At 42.1% G+C, this 19,151-nt stretch overlaps 2 protein-coding genes across 3 annotated transcripts; one reads left to right on the forward strand and one right to left on the reverse strand.

Annotated features, from left to right (window-relative positions):
* Nucleotides 1-331: 331 nt before the first annotated feature.
* Nucleotides 332-12,942, reverse strand: slc27a6 (solute carrier family 27 member 6). Its single transcript, XM_028417845.1, has 10 exons — nucleotides 12,325-12,942; nucleotides 10,610-10,819; nucleotides 9,263-9,421; nucleotides 7,633-7,757; nucleotides 5,628-5,822; nucleotides 4,146-4,236; nucleotides 3,864-4,062; nucleotides 3,383-3,480; nucleotides 3,158-3,288; nucleotides 332-2,794 (listed from the first exon to the last, which is right to left on the reverse strand). The coding sequence occupies exons 1-10, from the start codon at nucleotides 12,809-12,811 to the stop codon at nucleotides 2,618-2,620; spliced, it is 1,872 nt and encodes a 623-aa protein (XP_028273646.1). The 5' UTR covers nucleotides 12,812-12,942; the 3' UTR covers nucleotides 332-2,617.
* A 2,259-nt stretch (nucleotides 12,943-15,201) lies between these two features.
* On the forward strand, nucleotides 15,202-18,220 carry LOC114443759 (E3 ubiquitin-protein ligase MARCH3-like). Of its 2 annotated transcripts, none has more exons than XM_028418061.1 (5): nucleotides 15,202-15,319; nucleotides 16,305-16,591; nucleotides 16,716-16,920; nucleotides 17,011-17,220; nucleotides 17,415-18,220. In XM_028418061.1, exons 2-5 carry the CDS (start codon nucleotides 16,365-16,367, stop codon nucleotides 17,571-17,573), a joined length of 801 nt encoding a protein of 266 aa, XP_028273862.1. In that variant the 5' UTR covers nucleotides 15,202-15,319; nucleotides 16,305-16,364; the 3' UTR covers nucleotides 17,574-18,220. The 2 variants fall into 2 exon arrangements, with proteins under 2 accessions (XP_028273862.1, XP_028273863.1); XM_028418062.1 differs by having other exon boundaries at nucleotides 17,011-17,224; nucleotides 17,415-17,547.
* Nucleotides 18,221-19,151: the final 931 nt, after the last annotated feature.

Below are 19,151 nucleotides of genomic sequence, written 5' to 3' on the forward strand. Positions count from 1 at the left end.
AACAGGGTCTTACTGGTGTTGCAGGAGGAGCAGCAGCAGCTGACATGCCTGTACTGATACTGCAGGTAGTGTAGAGAGAGAAGCCATAATACACACCCTCGATTCAAAGTTCACTCACCATGTAAACAATGAATGAGTAGTGTAGAAAATGTGGAGACATTAAGGTTGACATCCGGGTTTACATTCACCACCTGGTAATTAATGACACTCAGTGTGATTTACAGCCATGCAGCAGCTCTGTAGTTTATCAAAAGCAGGACAACGGAGACAAATATGCTTTTCGTTTGATTTTTATTGTTTTGAAGTCTATTGAGTGAGAATCTCATATTGCTTTAAAGTCACCAACAATGTCTTTACTGATGAGTTTTTATAGTTTTAAATACTACAAACAGCATTTAAAAATAACATGATAACTCAGATAAACATAGCTAACGCAATGAATTTCTTCTGTTCTGACTGAGACTGGAGCTCCTACTGCAGTGTATTATTGGGAACTGAATAAGACCATAAGCATAAAGCCTGTGCTATCAAACCAATCATACAAACCAATCACCTCAGAAAAAGAAGAAGAAAATAATCACAAAAAAATACAGTAACAATCAATTAAAAGATGTGTCTGAACATTACACATAACCAGAACAGACAGCTGTTTCTGCATCACGTACACACAGGATGAAGTCTCATCACCTCTTCAGTCAAAATACTCAACAGACAATGACATCACACCCACAGAACACAAAAACGTTCATTATGTTTACCAGTCAGAGTGAAGTCAGTCACAGACCACCTGTGTGCCTCTCTTTACACATGACCATCAACAGGTGTGATGTAACAGTGGTAGTCGGATGGTTCAGGTTATGCTCTGGCTCAGCTTGGTTACATCAAAGGTAATGTATGACAGTGAACACTAGGGGGAGCTGACAGGCCTGCTTTAGACAGGAGGACAGAGGCTAGGAAGCCAATACTGATGAGTGAGGGATAGGTACAGAGGGAAAAGTTAGGGTGGTAATTTTTACATACAGGTGTTGTTCTGAGGAACTTAATGTGGTAAATACTTCCTGCCAATCTGCCCCCTGCAACTCAACATTAGTACGGTAGGTTACTCACCAAAACACGGTAGGTTACTCACAAAAAACTCACCTGGGGAGGCAATATGAATGTTTGATTTGGAGGTGTGAGATGATTGTTATCAGATATCATGGGCTAAAATCAGATACCATCAACTGACATCACAGGATCAATACATGCTGATATGTATAATATTGAGATATTAATCTGAATTTACACAGTTTTTTTCTGTGCTCCTGAATATAACCTACATGACATGAAACCCTGGACTGCTGATCATAATTCTCATCACCAATAAGGTGACTGATAGAGCCACAGCGCCTTATTTAAACCGCTTTAACCTGCCTTTATCTGTAAGTATGTCTGTCAATGAATAATGGACGTTAACGCCCTGTGCACACTGGGTCAGAGCACCCTGAGCAGAATCAAATGCAGGCATGTTACAGGTGATCTCTTCTCTCAGTGTGTATCCACTGTCAACCTTTAATTGCTCACAGTTCACACTCATTTGTTATGTCTCTCTCTAATCAAAGCACAAAAAACTGGTAAAAACTTAACATTAAAAAAAAAATCAACAAAAATAAATTAACAAATTACAGAATCATGGATGGAATCAATATGTGGGCACTTCCAATAACAATCAAAACGCTTTTTTCTGTGATCCATCCATAAATAATATGAGCTGAACATCACACAGTGTCTGCTGTGACTGGGTAACTAGGAAGGTTTAATGTATCTGATTGAAATGAATCACAAACAGTATGTTCATGCTGGAAAAACAGCATTGATGTAATTAAGGCACTCTGGTTTCTAATCACTTATGGGAGTATGAACGAACAAATAAGATGTAAGTCATTTCAAAGATCGGTTAAGTGGGAGGGGAAGAATGAGGTGTGGAGATTTCATAGTCCAATATGATGAGGATGAGCATGATGAAGATGAAATGTATGATAACATCCCACATTTACATCTTAAGGTTGTTTTTAAGTGATAAAGTAAGAAGACTCTTACAGTATTTGGTCAGTTTAAGGGTTTTTTTCCCCTTAAATGCCTGAGAGCTGTGCAGAAAATCCATTAAGATGAGCTTTATATAACATTGTCACTACTTAACTCTGTGATTGGGCACCTTCATTAAAACAACATGAGGTTTTAAGATTACTATAGCTACCCATGTGTATCTTTTACACCATAATATATCTGTTATATTTTCTGGATTTATTCATAATGGGCTTTTAAATAAGTTTGTTTTAGATGAACAGACATCTAGTTTTCATAGGACCCATTTTTGTTCTGCTGTAGCTGGTTTATGGGCTAAATAAAGGCCTGATTAAGGCGAACTGAAAGGACTTGTGTTTCACAGTGACACATTAAACTCATCAGACATTCAAGTGCATACAGTCAGGCCATCGTGTCACCTTCTCCTCCCCCTCACTGACAGGATGATGGCTTCTGATTCAGTCCTTCGTGATGTCTGCAGGAAATTCTGTGATAATCAGAGGTCATGTCTGTTCCTCTCCTGGAACCATCACACTCACACTGTGAGTGAGTCCTAGAGCTTGCGCTCTCCGGCGATGATGCTCTGGTAGATCAGGTCTGTTAGAGGAATGTAGCTCTTCTGCTGGTAGTCCAACGCGTACAGAGGATCAGAGATGGTAGAGGGGTTGAAGCCGCTCTGCACCAGCTGGAACTTCTGCTGCTTGAAGGTGCTGGTCATTTCCATGACCTCCTGAGAGGGCAGATAACAACAGAGTCCTGTCATCACAAAGTTTTCTCTATTCAGATAATTTTACTGTGACCACAAATGACACCTTTAAGGACAGAAAGGTGGTCAAATATCTTCTGTTTCCATTGCTTTATATTTGACTTGTTCAAGTGTGGCCACTTCCAGGTTATTCCTCAGGTCTCCAGCAGGTGTCACTGCTCTTTAAATTAACTTAATTCACTCACAGCCCAATACCTATGCAGCTTCACTTTGTTGGTGGCATCATGGCAGCCATGACAGGATCAAGCTGAAGGATTTTTGATGGAATTCTGTCCTGAACTCCACCTCAGCCTCCTTAATAAACACTCAGTGTGATACACCGCTTACCTGAAGCCTTACAAAGAGTGGGCGGGCGTATGCTGGAAGATCCCTTGTTGCATGCTCAAACAGTGTCTTCCCATCAAACTTGTGACCCGGTCTAATAATCATGGCCGCCATTCCTGCTCTACCTTCATGTCCTGAGAACAACAACAACACCAAAGTTAGCATATCTGCCACTGGCTTTATCATTGTGTTGCTAATTGAGACAGAGGGTGGTACAAACAATTATACCTGGTATTTCCACTCCATACACGTTGACCTCTTGGATAAACTCCACCAACATGAGAGTCTCTGTCACCTCTGTGGTCGCAACATTTTCACCTTTCCACCTGGAAAATCAGAGTGAGTCATCGGACCAGTCTCTAAGTGGTGATGTTAACACACAGCCTTTCATCCTAGTTTCACTTAGCTTCTAATCATTGTTCCCTCTCCGCTGCAGGTTTTTCATACGTTCATACAAACTGTAAATGACACAATAGGTCATTGTCTCCTGGCCAATATCTTGGTCACCATGGTGACAGGTTCCATCCTTGACTTGGAGACTTATTCATATGACCTTAAAGGGGCATAAAGCTAAAACACAGCTTGTTTCTATCTCGAGCTCTACTGTTACTTTATAGAGTAAGAATCACTGCATGATGGACAGACTGAGACTGAGTGATGTCTCCGGGAGTGAATGACTCATCAGTGAAGACGATGCTAACATCTGTACCTGAAGGTGTCTCCCACTCTGTCTCTGAAGCAGATGAAGCCATCCAGGTCTTCAGCCATCAGGTCGCCTGTGTTAAAGTAGGCGTCGCCCTTCACAAACACATTTCTCATCAGCTTCTTCTCAGTCAGCTGTTTGCTTCCAGCATAGCCAAAGAACGGGCTGGTGGCGCTCACCTTGGACAGCAACAGCCCCGTCTCACCTGGCAACAACATTAGTAGAGTATATAATCCAGCTGAAGTGCAGTTAAAGAATAGAAGAAGCTGTGGAGGGTTCAAATCTTACCTCTTCTTACTCGCTGACAGAAGCCGTACTCGTCTTTGACTGGTTCATCCTTCATCATGTCATACTTTACCAGATCATACTTGAACAGGAGCTGCACAAAAACAAAAGAGAAACTAGTTAATGAAACAATCAGCTACAAATGAACTGATAAAATACTGCCGTATTATTGTTACACTATTTATTTTTGAGAAATGTTGGGAAAATTGTCCAACTATACTCTCCTTAATCACCGTAATCACCACCTGCACCTGTTGCTAACATCTAAATGTAAATGCTTCCTCCTCCACCCGTCACAGGCTGCGAGCTAAAAGCAGAGAAATCTGTGTGCGGTAAACACCACAGATTACTGTAACATGACTGACAGCAGCTTGATTCAACATGATGTGCCCTGACAGGGAGCCTTTAGCTGAGCATAAGGAGAGCTATGAAACAGTGTATGTCTATGGTCCTTACTGGTTCAAGCCATTAAAGATAATAATCAACATAAAGACACCACAGGACACCTCAGGTCTAAGAATAACCAAGCTACGTCTTATAAAACACTGAATCCTGCTAATCAACACTGGACGTGTGTCCTGAAAACATTATGTTTTATAACTCCACTTCTATAACTATCTTTTGTAAGGGTTTGGTGGCAGCAGAGAAAGGACAGATCTAAGAATAGCTGGAGTCGGAGATTAGAGCTAAATACATGGAGCCACTCTTTTGTAACTCCTCTGATTAACAGCAGCTTCATAGATAAGTGTGGCTTATACCAAGTACCGAGTACTGCCACAGGAGAGCCAGCGCACTGCTCATCCTTCCTAACGCACTCTACAGACTTACATGCACCTTAATCAATTAGTCTTTTAATCAATCCAAAGGTTTAACCAGTGTGACTGTGACAGGTTCAGGCTGTGGTCAACACTTACATTATTTTGTTGGAATACTGAATTACATTATATAATGTAGAACTGTAATATATATCTTTGCACCCTCTAAAGTCACACTAATAATAGGATAACGTGACTACATGCACTTATTACTATTACATGTTTTTCTCTAATGAATGATAAGGTGTGACTGTTGCTGCTTGCTGGGGTAAGCAGAGCAAACAGGAAAAACAGCATTACACTGTGGTAGTGTGCAGCTATGACTGTTAGCTGTGTGCTGGGTGTTAAAGCAGCAGGGGCAGTTAGCATGCTGCTACGACCTGAATAACTTGTGTTGATGGAATTCACTGAGACGTCTCACAAGAATGCAGAATGAAGCTTTGACAACTTCAACACAACTGCTGCCAAACTCTCTGTTACTAACACACACACACACACACACTGAGTGTGGGGCGGACGTCACAGGAACGTTCTGTCGGAGTATTTTTTGTGCAGTGTAGTGTTTCTCTTCACTACCACATAGCTCATAGTGCACATTCATTTCCTTTATTGATGAGTGTTTAATTTTAACAATATATAATACAAATGCCCCAAACACCAAAGCACTCACCCTGTAGAAGAAGTTGGAGCGACCCACAGTTCCAATTCTGCCGATGTGGTTCATGAAACACAGGTTCCCCTCAGTGGAGCCGTACACTTCACACATTTGAATGCTCCCAAAGCGACTCTGGAACTCCCGCCAGACGTCCTGTCGCAGTCCGTTACCGACTCCCATCCGCACCTTATGAACTTTATCCAGGTCTGTCTGATAGAGGGAGAAGGATGGAGAGAGGATGAGAACAAATCTGAACCATAAGATGTGTCATTTAAGAACGTTTATTTCAATTTGATTTAAAAAAACATGAAATTATGTCATCTGTGGTACTATTATATGGTATGGTAATATGTTGAAGCATGAATACGGTGAACCAATGGTGGTCCAACCACAGGGCCCCATTACTAACTTTGGAAACATCCACAAGTCGAAGCAGTGCTGTTTCTGTATTATGATAAACAGAAAAAGCTCGAACACATTCCTAAGGTCAAATAACTGATCTGCATACACACATATTCAGATGATTCAGATGTTTAAAGAAATGCAGAGATATCAGAGAAAGTTTCCAAACACACCGCCGTGTTGGTGTGGAAGACGTTGCTGGGTTGACTTGAATTGGTCTGTTACTCATCAATCACCATTTTCTGTATCTTGCTGAAACGCCCCCCGTGGACACATACTATTACACCAATATCAGTCTGTCATTGACTGTGTATTATGAATGAATAATAAGCATCTGTTGCTTCACAGACAGCTTTTATATGTTGCTCTGTTGTAACCTGCTGCCTTCACAGGTTAGATGTAATTGTTCCAAATTAGAAGAATATATTTCACAATGTCTGAATTTGTGACTCATTCTATGGACCCACAATGTTGAGGGTGTGCAGCCCTGATACACAACAACAAACAGAACTTACGTAATCATAATCATGGCTTCGTGATGTCAGATGAGTGGAAAAAGTGCCACTTCTCCTCAATGGCCTTTGTCTGAAGCAATGTGATATAATTAACAATAGTTTGATGATCAGTTCATATGAATGACTCCTCTTGTGCTGATTCTTTACTTATATAATATAGGAGGTTGGCACAGCCTCTGTGAGGTTTGGGGGAGTTATGCAATGACCTTTGTGTGTGTCCCAAAGTAAAACATACACACAGACCCAGTACATGCTGTCCACAGGTCACTCAACTCCTCATTGACTTCTTCCCATGTTTCCACATTGATAACATACATGCAGTAACTCTTTGCTTGTGTACACGCTGACCATGTGAAAAGGTGCTCCCATTATTTTTAATTTGCCAATCAGTGGCGACGATGGTCATACCGTGCCTTCCACCCACTCAGCCAAATAACAGAGGGAGGGGTGGACAAAGAGGACTTTGAGTCCAGCCTCTAGGAGGGACGAGCTCGGCCCTCACAGTGTGCGTGCGTGCATGTCTATGTGTCCACCATGGGAGGACACAAACACTGAAACAAAGCCCCGGCTTGTCTTTCTGCCATAGTTAGGAACAGTGTAGCAAGAATGATTTACAAGCAGCAGTGACCATGAAGGACTCTCTTTGCAACGAAAAAAACGTCTGCCAGCTGCACCAGCTCTGTCAGCACTGTAAGACATGTTCATTATCTGGGTCCATTTTGTAGTCATGAGTGTGTGTGGGCATCACTGAGATAGTAACATCAAGCAGTGGAATAGATTGTTATTAAATAAATAAATTGAAACCTTTATTAGTCCCACAATGGGGAAATTGCAAAGAGCGCCATACACCAGTGAGTACACTGGAGGCTATGCGGGTGAAGTGCCTTGCCCAAGGACACACAACAGTGACTAGGGAGGAGTTGGGATCGAACCACCAACCTGACCTACCGGTTACTGGACAACCCTGCTATACCACTGAACCACTGCTGCCCAATTTATGATAATAATAATAATAATATTATACGATTTGACAGCCAGTCTAATAAAGCAGTATACCTTGCCACAAATAAACGGAGTCAGGTGTGATATTTATAAGCCCTTACCGTAGGCTGGTTGCAGAGATATCTGCAGAGTTCACCGATGTACTGGAAAATCGTCACGTTATGTTTTCTGCAGTCGTTCCAGAACTGAGAGGCTGAGAACTTCTTCTTTAAGATGCAGGTTGCACCTGATGGACAGAAAGATTTACACTTATCTAATTAGTGACATTTAATTTCCAATTATATAGTAGTACATTTGGATTAGAGATGACAGTAGCAGTACTGTGTGTAAGTGTAAGATCGCCACAGTCACAGCAAAATGCTGAGGTACGAGCGGCACAAACATGCAGCACACTTCCTTATTTTGTACATGTTACGATCTACACTTAATTACAACATTTTTGATTTCTTCGAACATTGAATCCTCAGTCAGGCACTGTTAATCGCCTACTGATACCATCGCTACAGTGAAGCTGAGGGCAGCATCACGCTGTGGGGGGGAGTTCACAAACTCAAAAAGCTAAATTACCTTGAAAATGATTCTATTTATAAAAGCAAAAAAAAGGGGAATACATCCATGGGGCCGAGTACTTTTATTGGTGATGTATACTGATGGAACTATAATCCATCTGTTAAGTAGCTAGAAACATCCATCACCTCACTGCTTTGAATTCACTATGCTGGAAAACACAATGAAAACATCTGAGACAGAACCAATGAGGCGACCTCACAGGGGGCATGTGCAGGCTTCACAAACAGAGACACATCGTACCTCACCTTACTGAAGTCCGATCAGAAACTGAGGGACAAAGTATCAAGAGTTCTATTCTCTTTGGCCTACTAAAGTAACCCACTGTCAGTGACAGGAACAGAGTCTGCCAGCGTTATCTTGTAGTAAAGGTTCAAGTACGGCTGGATGCTACTTTGTTTACCTTAAGTCTAGGACATGGGGCCAAAGCTCAATAATAAATGACGTTTTTTATTGATTGATGTCAAAATATATTGAACAAAACAAATTAGGAAGCCAACATGTTTGGACAGAAAGCCTGCTATGAACCACTAACATCAGGCATACATTTTCAGTGTGACAGGGGATAATCAGCCATTATTAGTCCCCTGGCCTCCATGCTGCTTGCTACTGGTACATTGACTGTGAAAAAGGTTTAATGTATTTGAATGTCTACAACTGTCAGGACACTGGCCTTACCAAGATTTGTTTGCGCAACTTCTCAGAATGTTGGTGTCCACCCGAGAAGGACGATGAACTGTCAACTTTGGTATCGGTTGGAACAGGCGTACAAACCAACCATCAATCAGATCACTGAATAAAATGCACTCCTTCAACAAAAACTAACAACCAATTAATGTGAAGGGGAAGTCGGCAACAGTGGCTTAGAACAATAATAATAATCTCCAATGTTCACTTCCTGTTCTGAAGCCTCCAATTAAGCTGTGTGTTGAAGTGAAACAGCAGGTCTTCAAAGGGGTCACATAGTTTGGCAGTGACACTGAGCTCAGAGGACACGCTCTGCAGTCCTGGGCACAGTTACATCTAAGCCTGTATCAAACAAGTCTGCAGCCATAAAGAGGACATATGCTGCCACGTCATCACATGGCCTTCCCCTGCTGTACTGCATGACCACATTAGGCGAAAGCATACTGACACTGTAAATATGAAATGACCCAGGCCTACCTAGGTGTACGGTTCCTCCTATCCCGATCAGGGATGCTGCACTGTGGTAGAGTGGCAGAGGGATGTAAATCACATCATCTTCAGTCCCCCCAAATGCCCAAAATCCTGCAGCTCCCTTCAAGCTCTGGAGGTGAGTAATCACTGCAGCCTTAGGGAGACCTGTGAGAAAGACAATCCATTATGTTATATTGATCACTTATGTGACACTGAAGTGCAACAAAGTGAAGTGGAAGGAGGTGAGAGGAGGAAGATTTGTTTTGACTCACTGCCTAAAAAGGGGCAGCTGGCAAGGCCTCATAGTGTCTATATCTCAAGTCTGTCAGAACACCCTGCCTATTGATGAGGAGTCATCTGAAGGCATTCGATCTGTATAAACCAATCGAATCCTGCTCTCTCTCTCTCTCTCTGGTTTTTCCCTCACTCTGTTCTCTTCAGCATGTGATGGACATGATGGAGGCAGCACATTAGCTGGAGTCAAAGCATCTCTGTTCTGACAGTCTGATGACATCCACTAAAAAAAAGCTTCAATTGTCTCTCTGCAAATCCTGATCTCACACCGCACTCAGAGTGGTTTCATGAAAATTAACATCATCAACCGCTCGATTAATACGTTGATTATAACCTTGTGTTCAACCACTTTCTGTTCTAAAGGAGCACATCGAGCAGAACTGTGACCAACTTCCAAATGACCTAATGGCCACATGTGAGGAAGGAGCCCGAAACAAACTCAGATCCTCAGACAGAATCATTTTGACAGTGAAGCTGTGATGAACTTTTACCTCAGTAAACTTTAAGGTCACAAGCTTCTGTCCACCATTCCTGCTGTATATCTTATATCTCATTATGGATTCTGACTTCTTATTCATGTTACAGGGTCGTATATGCAGGGCCACATCCTGAGTTTGGACTGAAAAATCTGTATTGACAACGGGATTACTGTGTCCATACAGACCCCAAGAAATCAGGTTTAAACCACTTTAATCTGGTAGTCTAATCTAACATAGCCTTAAAACATTGCCTGTTTACACTGAACAACACAGCATCAGGACGCTAAACTGCAGTTCCTCTAATGGCCACTTGGAGCTTCAAAAATGAGTCAATCTTCATAGACCTCCATGTTAAAATGCAGCAGAAATAAACATGTTTACATCCTGGTACAAAAAACAGTTCTGATCTGTACAGGGGCAGAATTACATTATCCATAATGAGCAGACCTAAATGAATGAATGCACTGCAGTGTTACCTTCACTCTCCAGCGTGACTCCAACGCTGCCAGATTGAACCAGGAAGGAGGTTTCCACATACATGTGGCCTGTTTTTCCAATAATCTGTAGACTGTTCACCCACCTGTTGTTCCAGAGGTGAAGATGTACAGGGTGGGGGACTTGAGGGAGGTGGTGGCGCGAAGCACAGCCGGCACAGGTTTGTCAGACGCAGCCTCCAGTTTATCCAGTAGAGTGTGCACCTGTGTGTGCTCCACCTGGCTCTTCATGGCCCACACCTGTATGTTGTCATCCAGCAGGGTGGTCAGGGTGCCGTCCAGACCCTCCAATAAATCTGGGAGACGGACAGAGAGCCATGTGTTATTATAGGAAAAGGATCCTCTGAGAAATTTCATCATAGTGTTTAATCACACAGACATTAAGAACATGATACATCTTAAAACATCCATGATATCATCCGTGACAACTGATCCACAGTAAGGTCTGAAAACACAGCCCCACAGCGCACTCTCAAAGTGTTTACGCTTCATATCCCTGGTGTGTGCGTGATTTTAACTCACATGGAGACGCGTTCTCTGAAAGTAAACACAGCACAGCCGTAGAAGAAGCTGTGCAACACTATAACACTGCTTTATTATTATAAACGGTGTTTGCCCTGCCGGCCTCCCCCTCTCTCTGTGGGATAATTATAACCAAGCAGTGCACTATGTGTACATGCATGAAACCCACTGCAGGGCTGAGGAAAACAAAAATACAAGCTCCCAGAGGAACAACAACTATTTTAATCCAGCAGGCACTAAAACCAGCAGGATAGTGAGGTAAACCTGATGCATGATTCTGGTGTTATGTGATAACAGAAACTGAAAGCATCATGTTGGATTTGGAGCTAATAAATGTTCAAAACGAGCTAAAATGAGCAAACATATGTGATATAGATCTTCATATATATCCCTCCCTATATATGGCTCCGGGTCTCCTATGCTACGGCTGGCTGTTCCAGCTGTTCCACGAATCCTTCTCCTGTTGCACTTGAGTTGCAGAGAGAAGAGTGTCCCTGTCCAACATCATGCTTGTTTGGAGCAATGGTCTGTCATCCTGTCACATGGCTGCAGCGTGGTGAATCCTATTAACTGTACAACAGGGTTCCTGCAGTGAAACATGGGTCGGAGCTGAAAACTAAATTTCACATTATAGTGGAGCCAAAATCACAGCTGTGTTTTTTTTTGTTGATGTGAGGGTTTGTAATCAGTCAGTCAGCTCACAGCTGACAAATATAACAAAACATTTGGAGTTAAAAAAATGACACTTCAACTTTATTGTTCACACCTGTCTAAGACAAAGCTACAAAGTGTAATTTGTAATCCAATTACTCAGTTAATCATTTCAATACCTGATAAATTAATCAACTATCAGTGACAGCCTTAGTGTGATACATGAAAAAGAGGGAAATATAATTAATTTAAGACATTAAAAAGTTATTTTTACAGTGTACACTGATTAATAAACTAATAAACCACTAAGAGGGAACTAATTCTCTCATCAATTAACCTGCAGATTATTAAATTTAACTGATCACCCCGGATTAACTTCCTAAAATGTCTTCTTATGTGAAAACAAGGCTCCAAACCTCATTAATAATACATCTATGTAAAATATTCCTGGTTGCAGTTGTACATCACTGTGACGTAAGCACGATGACATCACAACAACAAACCTACTACCACATGGTAGAAGTAATGGGTTTCTATTAATTATACATATATTTAAACTGCTGGAAACATATATTTGGATATGTATTGCTTAAACTATTAAAAGTGAGCACAGGACATGAAGCTTTACCTGAGCCAATGATGAGAGTTTTGGCTGCGCAGCAGTTGAAGCAGTGCAGCAGAGACTTGGACTTGATGTTAGTGTTGAGAAAAGCCACCGAGCAGCCGACCTTCGCCAACCCGAACCAAACGCACAGAAAGTCGGGCTCGTTGCTCATGAGCAAGGCGACGCAGTCTCCTTTCTTCAGCTTGAGGTGGTCCAGGAAAACATTGGACAATCTGTTGCTGCGTCGGTCGATGTCCCGGTAGGTGTGGACGCTCCCCTCGTAGATGACAAACGGCTTGTCGGGGAAGCGCTGTGCGTTCTGGATGAACCGGTCCAGCACCGTGCTCACGCTGGATCTAAGCTTGAACACCTCCAGCTTCACGCCGTAGCTGATCACCTTCAGGAGAAAGAAGAGGTCCTTCCAAAAGTACGGGAAGCAGAGTTTCTGTAAAACGTGAGCGGAGAAAACACCCACGGCCAGAGCGGAGAGCCATCCCAGAGAAAGAGTCATGTTTCCGGCTGGGAGGCAGGGGGGAAACGCACGCTGTGGACAGAGGTGGAGAGACGTGGAGAGAGGAGCGCAATATCCACTATACACGCTGCTGCATGGTCCAGGTGATAAACACGGAGGAGCTGTGTGATGTAAACTACAAAGGTCAAGTCACACGCACGACCGGAACATCCCACAGGTTGCCTTCAAAATAAAAGTCGACTTTGGTGACAATATATAACACATAATACTGTATATAAGAAGGTCAGGGAAAGTGCTGGGAGTAATCCACTTCTGTTATGTAGCACGTACACATAACACAAACATATATATAAATGCTGTGTGTGTGTATCAGGTTTATAAATGCTGGCAGACCAAAAAAATACTATGAAAATCAGTCTTAAATGGACAGTGCAGGTATTTCTCTAATCTACACTAATTATATTTGATATTAATATTACTATTCTGGTAGTTAGGCTGTTAGTATATAACTATCAAATGTTACATGCCTATTTTAGCCATAATTTTCACACATAGCCGGTGAGAGATAGAGAGAAGCGTCTGGAAGCATCATCCACCCCTTCCAGCTCGGACAGATTGAGATTATCAATCCATTTTAAGGCTATGGATGAAGTTGTGCAACATGGTATTTTACTTTGAAGGGTAGCGTCACTTTATTTCCTGTATTGTTGTGGCGTTCGTAAAGCAGCTGAACAGCCAGTCTCTGGGAGTGGAATCACATGACAGTTGTTGTGGAGATGAGTGGGAGGGCGCGCAGAGGAACTGTTTGAAAAAAGTCAGATATCACAGCGCGTCCTGGAGGTCAAGAGGAGGGAGGAGACGCACACTCCTCCCTGCAGAACAGACACTGTGCTGGAGAGAGTCCAGCCCTGACACAGCACCAGTTTTAAGCAGAAAGACAGTAAAGTTACACAGAAGGAGAACAAATGGAGCTTGAAGTCACTTAATGTGGGACGCCATGTTTTATATTTTTGGCTTTACATTACATTACAGCTGTCAAACATCAGATATGATGTTCCTGTAGATGGTTTTGTGACACAATGATTTCTCACAGAATCTTCTACTGTAAATGAAAATGTGTCTTTCCTTTATCTCATATGTGATCACCCTGCACCAGGTCCACAGCCGGTCTTATCCTCCTCGCACAGCTCAGTGAGTAACAGCCACATTTATGACAAACATGACGCTGTCGTGTGAGGAGCACTCGCTGCTGACTGTGATAACTTAAGAGTGTGACAGAGCTTCAGCACCTGTTATATTCACACACTCTGCTCTATCACTTGTAATCTCATCATCCATTCATGCTCATGCTTCATGCTTGCCTCATTATGACAGAGAGTTTGTTATTGTGAGGATTATGACAGTTGAGAGAAAAAGTATGTCTGTCAAACTTTAAGCCCAACCTTAAAAAAAACTCATAAATTGACAACATTGAAAACATTATTGATGTGGAAACATTTCCATCATAGTTCATGCTCCTTTAATAGTTAATGATACCAAACTGTAGGTTACACTAATCAGCATGTCCTAGTGACCTCAGGGGTCAACTGTGTCTGCATGTCAGCTATCTGCTGAACGCTGAAAGCAGTTACACAAGAAGGACAGGTTGTCTGATTTGTTCACTTTCCTTTGTTAAACTGCACATTCTACAGACTACAGCTTTGTGTAGGCACAGAAACATGCAATAACTTAAGTAAAGTGTGTGTATAGCTGGTACTCAACACACAAAATATGTGGAGGTTGTTTATTCTAAAATGGAGAATAAAAACATTTTTGAGATGTTTAGATGTGTTCTGATTTTATTATTTACTAATATAACCCATCAGATACTGTTTTGGACATGGGACTAAGTAACATTTCCCTGAATGGACCTGTAAGTTCGCCCTGTAGTTAACTAACTCTAGAACATGGCAGTAGAGCGTTTAGGATGCAGGCTAAAGGCCATTAACACAGGACAAAATGAGAGGGCAGGTGCCTCAGGGGGAAGCTTCAGCACACACACTGTTGTAGACAAAATCAATACTGGTGTGAGAGGTATTATCAAATAGTTCAAAGACAGTCAAACAATGCAGAATAATGCACAAAAAGGTAGGAAGCAAAAAAACAAACAAAAACAACAACAGACACAAAATAACAAAAAGCTTTGAAAAGAAAACTAGTGAGATATTGTGAAATATACTGTCTCTGTGAAGCCTTTCTCTCTCTTCTTCAAGACAACCAAATCAAATTTAAGTTGTTTTCATTTTAAGTGGGACACACTAATATTTTTTTGGCAAACTAAAGGGTATTAGCCTGGACCCGGTCTGAATCTTGGCTCGCTGGCTCGCCCTCCACCACAGTAGGTGGCAGTAATGCGCCGGATCCCTGGTGTCACCCGCCATTAAAGCAAAGAAGAAGAAGAATTTACAGTGAAATACATAAAAGAAGGCGGAGGGCCATAAATCGCTGTTTATCATCATTGTTTCCAGCCTCAGGCGGTGACTCTGTGACACGGGATGTGCACTTAAGGTAAATTTCTGCACTTCCTAACAGAAACAAAGGAGAAAGGCGCGGTTCGTTGTAAAGGCCTACTGTAACTTCCTCTGAATGCTCTCACCATACGGAGCCTTCAGCGTGCCTCATGACTTTGTCAAAACAAGACATAACATGACTTAAAAAGACTTAAAGCGGTTTCAGTGTTTTCTCGTGTTAACTGTACTAATGCTGTGCAGGGTTTGACAAATGGACTGTGCGCGTCCTTTAGCTAGCTAACGCACACACGACAGTAAACATAACTAACGTCAAGTTAGTCCATGCGAGCGTAGCTTAGTTTAGCTGACACAGACATAGCTGCTCACTTAGTTCCTGCGTGAATGTCAGACTTAATGGTGTATTCGGGATGTTCTTATGAGGACACAAACATGCAGAACATATAACTGTGTGTGTACATTTGTGCTCTTAACTCCTATTCACTCTCTGTAAATTCCTATATAAAGAAAAAATACCAACAGCAGTTGTTTTGACGTTTAGAATCTCTTGTACTTTGAAAAGTAGTTGGGCTAAAATGGTCAATACGTCATGCCAGATGATTATATTAGATGGGATATATTATAGTGCCAGATTATTTGACATTTTTAGACACTTGTTATTTTAGGAAGCTCACAGTGTACCCCTTGTACTTCCTGTTTTCTCCCCCACATACATTTATGACATCGCGTTTACAAAATCATTTCTATTATAGGATACCGCTGCTCAAAAACAATCATGTTCACATTACTGTCTAAAATAAGAGATAGCTAACAGCAGTCATCAATGACTGCAACCTAGATTAATAAGTATTGATTTTGGGCCCACAGCTGTTAATGTGTGTCCACAGTTGTCCCTTCATAGGACAGTATGTTCTGAGTGTTTGTGTGTGTCAGTGTGTGTGCATGCGTGTGATAGCTCGCCTCTGTACAGCATCTATTACATTCAAAATTGTGACTATTACATATGACCTCGCTCGCCCCTGTAGATGGAAGATGCCCAGTAAGACCGTCGATGCGTGCTCAGCATTCCACTGTCTGCCACAACAATGACCAGTCACTGCACATTGTTGCCAGAAGTTTTGCCAAACCAGTGCCTGTCTGCCCATGTGAGTTTCCAGCCTGAGCAGGACACTGGTGAGCCACCTCTCCCAGGTAAAACCATGGAGGAGTGCAGTGTGTCCACCGGTGATCAGCCTCAGTATTACACACAGGTGTCAACCAAGCTCGATGCTAACCTGATGTCTTCAGGGATGGATGCTTGCACCAAGCAGCGGTATGTGTTTCAATAATTTTATTTCAAAGATTCACAACAGTCAGCCTGTACCTGTGTGGTGTTATAGCAGCTATAAATGACACATTGACACTGTAACATAGCATCTTGTTGTTCTCATCCTCAGTGGTGTGCCAGAGAACCCCATGTGCCGTATCTGTCACGACAGTGGAGCCCAGGAGGAGCTGCTGTCCCCCTGTGAATGTTCTGGGACCCTGGCTACTATCCACCGCAGCTGCCTGGAACACTGGCTGTCTGCCTCAGGGACCAGTTACTGTGAGCTCTGCCACTACCAGTTCACTGTGCAGAGAAAGTCCAGGCCACTGCTCGAGGTACAGAACAGTCTGGGAAGCTACACTATAATCCATTCTTTTACACTTGATGGAGAAACTGAATGTTTTGCTTTAATCTTATTGGTGCAGTGGCTGCAGAACCCAGGTCTCCGCCAAGAGAAGCGCACACTGTTTGGTGACATGGTGTGCTTCCTGCTCATCACTCCTCTTGCCACTATCTCCGGCTGGCTCTGCCTTCGTGGTGCTATAGATCATCTTCACTTCTCCAGCCGGCTGGAGGCTGTGGGGCTCATCACACTGACTGTGGCTCTTTTTACCATTTATCTCTTCTGGACTCTGGTTGGTATGCTGAGGCGTGTGTGTGGGTGACATGGGAGGGACACTTGTTGTGGTCCTATAATGTGGCAGTTTGATCAGTGAAATGACGATTCAGATCATAAGATAAGATAAGATAAAACTTTATTAATCCTGAAGGAAATTCTTGTGCCAGAGGTATCATCATGACATCCTCATGTTCTCTGTGTGCTCCCCAGGTGTCTCTCAGGTATCACTGTCGACTGTACAGTGAGTGGCGTCAGTCTAATCAGAAGGTGGTCCTCCTCCTCCCCAGATCACACAGCGAAGGATCAGCGCTGCAGTCTTTACAGGGCTGCCAGCGAGGGAAGCAGCTCTCCAAAGAGTCCATCGTCTGAGCACAGTCAAGCTCTGATCCAGACTCCTTTTCTCCTCTTTTTTTCTTTGCACTTTAAAGCTCAGCTCAAGCTGATGTCACGCGTGTGAAAAGTAAGATTCTCTGAGCAGCACTTCTCAAACTTACAGTAAATACAACGATACTGCCAGCAGATGGAACAGCCATCTTGGCTCCTGATGAGAAATGGACTGTTTTGTGGTCAAACATTTTGGTGGTAACAGGTTTACACATAAATAGCTCTTAATGATGGAGACATTTTTGCCCTAATATTGCTTCAAGAAGGTTTTAGTAAATTCTTGCTTTGTGAGGCAGAAAGATGTTATTAATCCCAAATAATTAGACTGTTCCTTTAACAATGACTGTTGTACTGTAGACACCTACATGAACCAACAGGCCAACATACACAGAGGAAACAAAGTGAACGATGTTTCATGTGAAGTTGGTTCAACTGTGAGACTCACATGCCTCAACTGAATTCAAGCACAGCCTTACAGCCCCCTCTAGGGACAGCTGTATTTCAGTGTGATCAGTGTTTGTTCCTATGTCCTGATTTTTGGCACTTTTATTGATGATAACCAAAGGTTTTTTTAATTATACTTGTTTGTGCGTTAATGTAAAAATAAAGAAATAAATTCATTGTCAAGAGAAGTTCAGTTATTGGCAGGTTTTCTTTACTTGTTTTACATCAGTCCTGGACATTTTTTATACATTGACATAATGTAATAACAATGGATTCACATACAATTGGCAACAAACAATAAGAAGGCTAAAAATCCACATAGAAGTATATTCACAAGTCTCATTAAATCTGTAGCCCTCTGTGAGCTTCAGCTTCTCATTAAACACGTCATCCAGTTTCCACGTGACTGCACTGACCAATTGTAAAATCCCAATTTCAGTAGCGGCAAACCAATGTTCACCGCAGGTTCAATGCTAATATTTAAAAAAGTCTTTGAATTATTTATTGGAGCGTTTAAACATGTACCTCTTCTATTTACCAACTTAATTCAAGAAGCTAAAATAAAAATACATGTTAGCTTGTAATGTAAACATTAGCGTGCTAACATAATGCGGTTTGTAGAACGTAGCTTACTTGCTAACTTTGCTACTAAGCAGCTAGCTTACTGTGAAAACGTAGGCCTACATGAATTGTGGTATAAACTGCTAATTGATGTTAAGTGGAGTAAAAAGTCACAGCTAAAAGTAATTGTTCGGAAAGTTACGCTGACGTATGACAACATGATGATGCTAATGCTATCTCTCATGTTGATAACAACACGTTGCTTGGTTTCAAAACTGTAGGCAGGAGACGAGAAAATGCATTTTGTAAACATTCGAAACCTACGTCACAGTCCTATGATCTTCGGGCTCAACAGTTGGTTTCTTCTACAAACAAGAAGCATTTTTTTCTACGAAGAAAAGCGGTGAAAACGAGACCTGATCTTCACTTAAGGAGTCAATCATAGCAGACCATCGGCACTGAGCACCCGGTGAGAACTCACACACACTTTGAGCTAGTTTGGCCTTCGTAAGAGCTAAATAACAACATACTGAAATGCCGTTCATATAATATATTTAT

This window comes from Parambassis ranga, chromosome 12 (assembly GCF_900634625.1).
Source record: "Parambassis ranga chromosome 12, fParRan2.1, whole genome shotgun sequence".
Taxonomy (NCBI): domain Eukaryota; kingdom Metazoa; phylum Chordata; class Actinopteri; family Ambassidae; genus Parambassis; species Parambassis ranga.

What these genes read in the sequence shown, in the direction of transcription:
- slc27a6 (XM_028417845.1), bottom strand. Translation starts at nt 12,811, where the DNA reads ATGACTCTTTCTCTGGGATGGCTCTCCGCTCTGGCCGTGGGTGTTTTC. An exon ending in AGGAGGAACCGTACACCTAG is followed by an intron (nt 7,758 to 9,262) that starts GTAGGCCTGGGT and finishes TCTGTCCATCAG; the next exon opens with GTGCAACCTGCATCTTAAAG. An exon ending in AGAGTGGGAGACACCTTCAG is followed by an intron (nt 3,481 to 3,863) that starts GTACAGATGTTA and finishes CTGATTTTCCAG; the next exon opens with GTGGAAAGGTGAAAATGTTG.
- LOC114443759 (XM_028418061.1), top strand. Translation starts at nt 16,365, where the DNA reads ATGACCAGTCACTGCACATTGTTGCCAGAAGTTTTGCCAAACCAGTGC. An exon ending in GATGCTTGCACCAAGCAGCG is followed by an intron (nt 16,592 to 16,715) that starts GTATGTGTTTCA and finishes TCTCATCCTCAG; the next exon opens with TGGTGTGCCAGAGAACCCCA. An exon ending in AGTCCAGGCCACTGCTCGAG is followed by an intron (nt 16,921 to 17,010) that starts GTACAGAACAGT and finishes TTATTGGTGCAG; the next exon opens with TGGCTGCAGAACCCAGGTCT.